General features: G+C 36.7%; 2 protein-coding genes across 2 annotated transcripts; one reads left to right on the top strand and one right to left on the bottom strand.

Moving 5' to 3' along the window:
• The first annotated feature begins 328 nt into the window (after window positions 1–328).
• On the top strand, window positions 329–1,512 carry LOC103407453 (F-box protein CPR1-like). Its single transcript, XM_008346388.3, has one exon. The coding sequence runs from the start codon at window positions 385–387 to the stop codon at window positions 1,510–1,512; it is 1,128 nt and encodes a 375-aa protein (XP_008344610.2). The 5' UTR covers window positions 329–384.
• Window positions 1,513–2,810: 1,298 nt separating this feature from the next.
• On the bottom strand, window positions 2,811–4,869 carry LOC108174988 (uncharacterized). The gene is made up of 7 exons (XM_070817895.1): window positions 4,704–4,869; window positions 4,478–4,567; window positions 4,300–4,333; window positions 4,117–4,215; window positions 3,742–3,786; window positions 3,258–3,435; window positions 2,811–3,122 (listed from the first exon to the last, which is right to left on the bottom strand). Exons 1-6 carry the CDS (start codon window positions 4,726–4,728, stop codon window positions 3,420–3,422), a joined length of 309 nt encoding a protein of 102 aa, XP_070673996.1. The 5' UTR covers window positions 4,729–4,869; the 3' UTR covers window positions 2,811–3,122; window positions 3,258–3,419.
• Between the last annotated feature and the right edge of the window lie 5,282 nt (window positions 4,870–10,151).

Here is a 10,151-nt window from a genome sequence, read left to right as displayed (position 1 = left end):
TACAGCTGATCTAACATCTTTTCTATAATAATATTAATTTTGAGAATTTTTTATATTTCATAATGCTTGTAATGTGCCTTGACCTCGTGAGGTTGAAGAAAGTTTTCCGTAAGCAATCAAAGTTCCACAACGTATGAAAGTCTAGTGGCTTACTTCTCTCAAAATTTGGAGAAATTTTTCCTTGTGCCGGTAACACAAGTGGTTATTATATAAGTGATGAGAAATTTTATTTTTTATGTTATTATTTTTTAACACAAGAATCTCACCATTTGTATAGACCCCGTGTTCCAGGCACATTTAAAAATCAAGCAAACCGAAACCATAAAAACCCACGCACAAAGGAAGCTTAACACTAAACCTACAAGAATTCTGCAAGTCTCATCCATGGCGGAGTTCCCACCGGAGCTGATCTTTGAAATCCTTTTACGGCTCCCGCCCGAGGGCTTGTTACGATGCTTATGTGTTTCCAAATCTTGGAATGCTACCATCCATGACAAAAACTTTATCAAATCCCATCTCCAGCGCTCCATCCAAACCAATTCTTTTGGCTCTCTTTATGTATATGCAGGTTTTTACCACGACGGGAGGAAGTTGAAGTTCTCTACTATTTACAACGACGGTACTATAGAACAAGCCACGGGAATCGGACAGTCGCCTCTGCAAGACGTAGAAGGCCGGATCCCTTTTCCTTACACGTTGGTCTCATGCAATGGGATAATTTGCATTCGCACCGAGACGGTCGACAAGGTCGAGGAATTTGTTTTGTGGAATCCGTCAATTCAAAAGTTCAAAAATATACCCTCCCCAACGTTTGAGCAGCCTCCATCGTCAGACATATATTTGCACCGTCGCTATGGATTCGGGTATGATTCAGCAAACGACGACTATAAACTTTTGGGAATTGCAATGTTTTTTGTTAATTGGGACTTGAATATTTCTGTGCACCAATATCAAATTTATAGCCTAAAATCCAACTCATGGAGAAAGATAAAAAACATGCCGCGTGATGAGTTTCAATTCAGTGCGAGTGAGATCGTGTTTTTGAACGGTTGTCTAAGTTGGCAGGCATATAACGTATTAGATAAAAAATTCTATGTTGTCACCTTTGAGCTTGCCAGTGAGAAATATCACTGGTTTCCCAACCCGGTTAATGGGATTGTGTATTTAGAGGTCTTGGGAGACTCTCTATGTATTTTTCGTTTGCGAACCACCATAGATGCTTGGATTATGAAGGAACATGGATCTTGGACCCTGCTTTATTCTATAGAGCAGGCCGCTATGCGTTGGGTTAGTCGGTGGAAACCCGTGCTGCTCTCAAAGAATGGTGAAAGTGTTCTTCTGATGAATGGCTTAGAAAAGTTTGCTTGGTTTGATTTCGTGAAAAATAGTTGGAAAGAAGTTGGAACTGCAGGTCCATACATTCATACCATAGATACCATTTGCATGAGGAGCCTATGTCTTCTTGATGGCGACCCAATTATTGTTGAGAGCAGCAAGTCCCTCTCCCTCTAAGAGGGGGAAAACTTCAAGAAGGGATACTTGATCCAGTAGTCAGAGCAACTGAAGATGATCAGAATAATTACAAGAAAAGTCGTTAATTGGCACAAGAAGGGTACGTATTTTTCTGGTTCAACTTGCATGCGAACAAATCTCAGTAATCAATTGTTTTCTGTTAATTTAAGGCAACATTATGTATTATTTATTTCGTAAACATGTGTTCAACTCATATCCTTACTGGTCTTCTGGTTTTTTTTAACTGTTACGTGCAAAACATACAATGAAGCTGATGGTTGTGCTGAGAAATTCAACCGAATGACATGTATATATGTCGTTTCAACTTTCAACTTGGTTGCATAGTGGCCAAAGGAAAGAGTTTCGGGTTGTTTTCGCATTACTAAAAGTACTGAATTGATGATCTGCTTCTAGTTTCCTACACCTAAAAATATTATCCCATCTTCTTTAGTTAGTAACTAGCAAAAATGCCCGCGCATTGCTGCAGGACTTGAATGCACCAACCTTAACCACATGAATAAGACATTTAGCCTGAAAAAAAAATTCGACATAATCATGAACGAACAAAAGGGATAGATAAGTGAAAGGTGTCGCGGTAAGATAAGCAGTTCGGTTTTTATATACATTCAACCGAGCTGATTACAAAAGATACAGTTGCAAATAATGCTCTGTTTCCTAAGAAACATAAGCAACATGCATTTAACATTTATATTGCCCTTCAAGTTAAGATGGCAAAATATATGTCCTGCAGGCCAGTCACGTGTTTTAACAACTAAACAACAAAGCCATAAACATGTGTTGTTCTTGTTTCAACAACTAATCTTTCAAGCACTAATGTATGGATTAATGAATAATATCTGAGATCCTATTTGTTTTTTATTGACTGATGTTTCAACATCATCCACCTAATTCATATCACACATCCATAGATACCTGAGAACGCTTATTCCCACCACCATTGCGTTGTTACTTTAGTATGTTTTTTCACTGAGAAGAAAAGGAAAGAGCATCACGAAAAACACTAACAATTTCAACTCTAAAACGTCACCTTATTCCTATAACCCACCTCAATCAACAACAAAAGAAGAAAAATAATTGATCCCTTCAAAGATGCTTTCATAAGCTAAAAGATGTCCTACCCATCCAAACGAAAGTGGGATGTTATTTTCAGTCCCATGTGACATCGGCACAATGGAGGGTGACTCTGGTAAATTCAGATCACAAATAACTCCAAGAACTCAGTTAACCACATCATCCCCACCAACAATCTGAGAAGAAATATAAGTTAGAAGGACAGCTACAGCACAACCCAAAGATTAATTAAAGAAAAAATATCCAAAATGTATGTCAGATATTGTTGAAATTATAAATACAAATCCAAAAACAAAACAAAAAAATAATAATAAGAAAAAGTCTTGAACAATTGGCTATATGGGATAAATTTAACATGTTACTCACTATAATTCTCATCCTCTTATGAATATCATCAGCAAACTCATATTTTTCACTCTTACGTAGAGTACCATAAACCTCCTTTAGCACGCCCTCAGGATCCTCTATCTTTATTGGTCTCTTAGAATCAAAGTCCTCTTCCAGCACAGCAAAAAGACCTAGGAAAGAAATTATAATTTGAACACTGTCAAGTTAAGCATGTTTACAATCATACAGGTCGGATTTCTTTTTTTAAATAATCATTTCAAAATGCCTTTCTTCAAGGAGAGACAATTACAAAGAGAGAATAATACCTGTTTTTTATTAAGACGGTACCAAAATTCGTTATAGAGTCGTCCTCCAAGCTTTTCATCTCTTATATCAACAAATACTAAAACTTGGCAGTTTGGTATATCAACAGAAGGTTCACCATCCAAATCATGTTTAAGCAATTCATTAGGTAGATACATCTCCTTCTAGAGACGTTTGGACCTACAATTTGACCCGCAATATTCTTATTGCATGTAAAACTAATTTTGGGGAACCAAATCTTGGCAAATATAAGAATCACCCTATTTAGTTCACTTCTTCATAAGGGGTAATCTTATATAAAAAAACTTGAAACAAATTCAAGGTACAGCAGCATCAAATACTAAGCATTAGTCTACTCCACGAAATTCAATATTATATGTATGTAACACTATCACAATAAAGGAGTTAAACTGAACAATTAAATACAAAAATTCACCCATATATATACAAAACCCATCAACGAAAAAGAGGGGTTTAGAAGAATACTCAATCTCACGAATCTGCTCCTCAGCTTCACAGAAGCGAAGATGCCTTCAAAATAGACGCAAATCCTAGACTCAGACACACAGAGAGAAATATTTAGAAATTTTTTAGACAACAACTCTTACAGAAGGACAACAACATTTTGGGATGACGACCCTCACAAAAAGAGAACATCGTTTGACGGTGAGAGAGCACAAAGCAAAACAAAAACGAAAGTTAAAACAAAGGAAGATGCAGTCAAACGAAGCGGGAAGCAACAGAGCAAAAAAAAAAAAAAAAAAAAAAAAAAGCAACAGAGCAAATTTCTGAAAGAACACGAACCCATCACTGATATTAAAATTATCTTTGGGTAAATTGGGTATGAGTGAGGGTACTGACCTTCTCCGGGCATCTCGTGTTCGAAATTGGAAGAGTTTAAGATGTGATTTTGGTGGAAAATGGGCAGCGCTGCAGAGAGAACGAAGCAAGTCCATGTTTCTGTGGAATTGAAATTGCAGAAATCAAACGATATAGATGAGTATTTTGAAGATTCTGAATCTAAGAAAGAGAAGAGAAATTTACCTTTGGGGAAGAGTGGTGGCCGCTGCTGCTGAAACTGAAAAGATTTTGGCAAATAAGTCGAAAAGGAAGACAGTGGGAGTCGGCAACTCAGAATTTCAGCCAAACATAAAGAGAATATGAAGAAAGAAATAGTTTTGTAAGATGCTAAGAAGAAAAACAGGGAACAATAGGGTTTTACCTGAGGACTCGAGCTGGGTTCTGAGATGTAGACCTCCATCTCCCGTCCTCTCCCTGACATTCCACACCTTCCCCCCTTCTCTGTCTGTAACTAATCCAGCCCAAACAAAATGTAACGTTTACATGTATATCACTAATTGTAACGTTTAAATAAATACACAATCAAACGTTTAAATAAATGGTTGCAAATGACCTGACTGTTAAAGAGTAAATTCATAAGAACTTACCATGCACTTGAGCATTTTTCAACATTCCATTAAGCACAAACAAAATGTAATCTACACGTAGATGAGATAAGACATGTTTAGGTGTTAAGCCAAATGCAAGAAGTCAGATAAGTGAAGAAATAAGAACCTTGACAGCTCATCATTTCTTATACTTTGGACTCAGCGTTTGAAATTTGCCTACCAGGCATAACATCTGAAACATTATTTATTCATATGAATGTGAGAATGATTACTTTCAATGGCATTCCATCTAGAAATGTAAAGGGGTAATTGAATCCATCTATACTTCACCGTGTTCATGACTTGCAAATTTTCTAAATGACACAATAAATAACAGAGATTAGCGAGAGTTGAATCAAAGGAATCAGTAGTGTAAAACTGACAACATGCTTACAAATTCAACTCCAATTGTGCTGATGTAGCTATCCAAGTATGAATCATCTTGTTCAACGATTCCGAAGCTCAGACAAAAACTGCATGAGAAAATTGAGATTATATGCAATTGTATGTCAAATAACCTAAAATATAACATATATCCAATATTAAGTGCATACTTTAAAATAATACATATCAATGTAATCTAAAACATTGGAAACATTATCATACAATTAAAGAATCACGATGCAGAAAATTTTATTTCCATTATTTTCAGATAACTTTTCACCCCACAGCACTGAGACAGAAAGCATACCCAAACCAATAGTGGCGTTCCAACCACTGCGATTTCACAAACTTCTCAATGGAGGAAGAAAAACACAAAATACACTACAAGATCACTTGTGGCTGAGCTTTTATCGCTCAACCTGTCTTTATCTTTGTGTAGCTCTCTGACTGAAATATTATTCATATAAAATTTCATTACAGTATAAAGTATACTTATATATATAACATAATAACCTTCCAAAAGCAATATCTTTTAAAAACATTCCATCAATTGAACATTACCTCCCTGTCTAAGAAAATTGATGACAATCGTAAGCTAAACTATGAAATACCAAATTAAATACAGAAACATCACAACCCCAAACCAAACAAAACCCCAAATCAATTAAAAAAAAAATTAGGCCAAAAGAACCCCACACCTAACAAAATCCCAGATTCGCTCAAAAAGAGATTTATCTTATTTTAGCAAAATGAATTCCAACTGGCCACAATCAGAGTGGGAAAATGCTTTATGCAGAAACGTGAAAAAGAACAAATCAGAGAGGCACTTACACCACAATTCATGATCATTATCCAAAATTTGCAAAGCAAACATACAACCAAACAGATACCTCTCTATTTTTCATCTCTCTCTCCCTGTTATTTGTATTGTGATAAGGTTTATGATAAACAATGATTTTACCAAAATTTAATAATAAAAAACATCACAGTAGAAGTTTAACATGAGAGAAAGAGTCAATCTCTACCTTTGATGTGTTGATCCTACCATCCCCTTGCATGCTTGATCTCTACATAAAAATAGAGTTTGGTTGGTGAGAAAATGCAGAGAAAACGAACAAAATTTAATGTAATTCTAAATTTACCAGTATTAACAGAACCAATAACTTAATAACACTTTTACATCATTAATTAGTAGAAAACAATACATAAATACAACCCAACAAAATAAACATACTCTTAAATTTCAGGTAGACGGGCCATTGGCCCACTCCAACAACACCGATATTGTCCCCACTTGGCCACCTGCTCAATCCGTCAGGTGTGGGGTTTTAATACAAAAGGCCTCGATGTTAGTTAGAGTGGGGTAATTCTATATAAATGGCTTGTTTTCAAGCCTTCTGGCTGATGTGGGACAGAGGAATTCTAACACTTCCCCGCACGTGAGACCCCATTTTATGGGTCACACGTAGAGTTCCACACATCGGCAACCACGTGGAGCCAAGTCGGGGCTCACCCATTCGCGCTGGGCCAATGCACGTAGCATCTCTTGGCCTACGTGGAACCAAGTCGAGGCTCACCCATTTGCGCGGGGCCAAAGGGGACCCACCCGTTCACGTGGATGTACGGACCCGTCCCCTGGCTCTGATACCATCTTAAATTTCAAGTAGACGGGCCATGGGCCCACTCCAACAACACCGATACTGTCCCCACTTGGCCACCTGCTCAATCCGTCAGGTGTGGGGTTTTAATACAAAAGGCCTCGATGTTAGTTAGAGTGAGGTAATTCTATATAAATGGCTTGTTCTCAAGCCTTCTGGCTGATATGGGACAGAGGAATTCTAACACATACTGCATTCATTGCTGAAACAGGGAGCCAACCTCCATGCTGCTGTTGTGCAAAATCCAGCAGAGGAATCACTGTAGACTATTTGTAGTTGGATGGATAAAGGGATAGTATCTCTTTCACCTAAAACTGAAAAAAAATGACACCTTTTAGAACTCAAAAAACATAAAAATAATCTTGCAAGTGCCAAATAATGGATATAATCAATGCTCGTGGTTTGCAGCTCAATTCAAGAACTTATATAACATCATCATCATATGAATCAGTAAGATCACTTTCTAAAATGCAATAAATAACTTGGGGAAATTTAAACCTTATAGGACAATCCAATTCTAGTAACTCAACTTAGCAACGTGGTTGGAACGTTCACCACCCCCTACACTCTAGTTATGTATAAATTCAAAACTGAGCATGTTTGAATTAAGGGTGCTAAGAAAATCCTAAACCTTTTATACACATCTTTGCTTAAATATCGGGGCTTGTAATGTTTGACATAAATAGCTTGTAATGTTTGACATAAATAGCTCAGCCTAAAGCACACATTGACAACCAAATTACACAATCTTTTCTCCTTTTTTCATCTTTTCACAACTACACGTCTTTTGCCAGAGTTACTGCATTGCATCGCCATTGAATAATATGCTACAAACTAATTAGGCAAATGGGTCGCTGAAATTCACTGCAAAAATGCTCCGCAAAATTATTAATTCCAACAAAATTGATAGAACCAAGTGGAAGTTTGTAAGACCCATTTGCAGGAAGGAAATGGGTGCTCTGTAGAAATTGAAAAGATGGAAAATTGATAGTTCATGATTTTGGTAGTCCAGATTAGATTAGCTTTAGACTCTACCAGTTTATTGCTTGTCTTTTATTCATAATTCATGTCCTAATTTATCTGTTTAGGTTTTAGTTTTTGCCTTTGGGAAAACCCAAAATCTCTACCTCCAACGCCCATCTGCAACCACACTCCTTACACCCCCTGTCTCTTTCCCCAACCCCTCCTTCACCAAATGACACACCCAGACCTCTCTCCCCACAAATAAGGAGCAACCAAATTCAACTCCAATATAATAAAACTTAAACAAAATACCAGCTTTCACTCACTCCAATCCTCTAAGAACCCATAATTTTTTTCAATCAGAAAAAGTAAAAATTAAGCATTGACTTAAATCCTGATAAAATGATTAAGTAATCAGCAACACCTGGTTCAAAATTTTACAAATTCACCAACAGTACACTCCAACACATCCCCAAACAGCTCAGAAATAGTGAAATTTGATTCGATTCAATTCAATTCAACTCCATTTGATTTGATTCAATTAATTTCAATTCAGTTAGTTCAATTCAACAATTATAATCATTATTATTATATTGGAACTAAATTGATTGATAGGACACCTTTAAAATCATAAATCTGATAAGCAATCTTACAATTAACGCAGATTATGTTCATATCAAAATCCATACAGAAATACAAATTCGGAAAAAGAGTGTAAATTCCATCAAACACGAAGAGAGAGAGAGAGAGAGAGAGAGAGAGAGAGAGAGAGAGTACCTGTTGTTGCTTGGTGACCTGATCTCTTAGCTTCCTGATTGCCTCCATTGCAGCTCAGCTGTAGGTAGTCTCGATTTTTCAAAGTTGTGCTTCAAGCCTTAATCTAGACTCTAGAGGCTGAGTGGGTTTATAAAAAATAATAATTTAATAAGAAATTAACACTGAAAATAAATCAAGAATCCAAAAAAAAAAAAAAAATTTCATACCTCTAAGTTTCTGGGTTTTACTGTGGAATCCAATTGAGAACCACTAAAAAACACGGAAAACTGACCATAACACGTTAGACAATGCAAGCAAAAAAGGGATTTCAGTGGAATTGAAAAAGGCAGAAATTAACAACGAAAACCCATTTAATCATACAACCAAAACCCAATACCCATTTAATCATACACCAACGAAAAATCTAAACACAGAGTCACAAATAAACGTACTGAAAACCCACAAAAAGAACCCAAAAAAAGAAAAAGGAAACTGACCTTAAAACAAAGAACAATACACAAAACAGAGAGATGCATCCCCAACAGTAGAGAATCGAATTAAAATTTGAACTTTCTATCACTGTCTCCCTTCCACTCACCCACGCCAGGATCGGCATGGCCTTACCTGCGCCCAAGAAAGAACCAACTGACAGGGAAAGAACCCAGGGAAATTTGAAAATATAACCATTTTGAAAACCACATAATGAAATACAGCCTATGTTTTCTATTTGTTATAAAATTAACCAAAATTGAAGTGAAAAGGACTTAATTACCCTTAAGTTAAACTCACGTTCTCCTCCTCTGCTATTTGTCTCCTACGCACCTGATTCCTCAATGCTATTCTCATTCTCAATCCCTCAGTGGATATTGGATTTCGAATCAAAACCTTCAATCAGTTGGTTGCCGAGAATCTGCACGCGGGGAAAAGAAATGTTGACTGGTTGGCTACTGAGAAAACGCAAGAAAACGATAGGATTACAGTTACAATTTGAAAATCGAACGATCCAGTACCTACCTGTATCCGGAGAGGAAGAGCAATACATGCTATAATCCAGAGCTGGATACACTAAATGCATTGATTACTAATAGATTATCATAATCTAAATTACATAATATTTGATATTATTGTCTTCCTCCCTTAAGGAATTCAGTTTACGACAAGGACATGAGAAAGTGTTCTGTTGGATTGGATTTGGGAGATTCTTCTGCAAAAAGGAATGCTTTCTCTTTCTTCAACTTGGAGCGTAGGAGACAAACAGTAGAGATAGGAGGAGAGAGAGTTTTGCATAAGGGTAATTAAGTATTTTTACTTTAATTTTGGTTACTTTTATAACAAATGAAAAACATAGGCTATATTTCATTAAGTGGTTCTCAAAATGGTTATCTTTCCAAATTTTCCAACAACGTAGCCCCAAGCTGAAACCCTATTGATAAAAAGATGATTCTACCCCTCTAACTTATCGTCCTCACCGTGGGATCTGAAGGTGCGATGGACAGTCGCGTCATTTTAAACAATAAAAATTTCTGAAGCCCAGTGGCAAAATTACCCTCTGAACTTTTAAGAATTACCCTCTCAACCCAGCCCCATTTGGCTGGTATTGTTGTAAATAGCATGAAATCGAGTGGCTCCGTGCTAAACCATATGGACAAAATCACCCTCTGAACTTTTGAGAATTACCCTCCCAACC

Source organism: Malus domestica, chromosome 02, assembly GCF_042453785.1.
Source record: "Malus domestica chromosome 02, GDT2T_hap1".
Classification (NCBI taxonomy): domain Eukaryota; kingdom Viridiplantae; phylum Streptophyta; class Magnoliopsida; order Rosales; family Rosaceae; genus Malus; species Malus domestica.
This window is presented reverse-complemented; position numbering and strand designations above follow the sequence as displayed.

What these genes read in the sequence shown, in the direction of transcription:
- LOC108174988 (XM_070817895.1), bottom strand. Translation starts at nt 4,728, where the DNA reads ATGTTGAAAAATGCTCAAGTGCATG. An exon ending in GAAAAATGCTCAAGTGCATG is followed by an intron (nt 4,568 to 4,703) that starts GTAAGTTCTTAT and finishes GGGCTGGATTAG; the next exon opens with TTACAGACAGAGAAGGGGGG. An exon ending in ACACGAGATGCCCGGAGAAG is followed by an intron (nt 3,787 to 4,116) that starts GTCAGTACCCTC and finishes TCTATTTTGAAG; the next exon opens with GCATCTTCGCTTCTGTGAAG.
- LOC103407453 (XM_008346388.3), top strand. Translation starts at nt 385, where the DNA reads ATGGCGGAGTTCCCACCGGAGCTGATCTTTGAAATCCTTTTACGGCTC.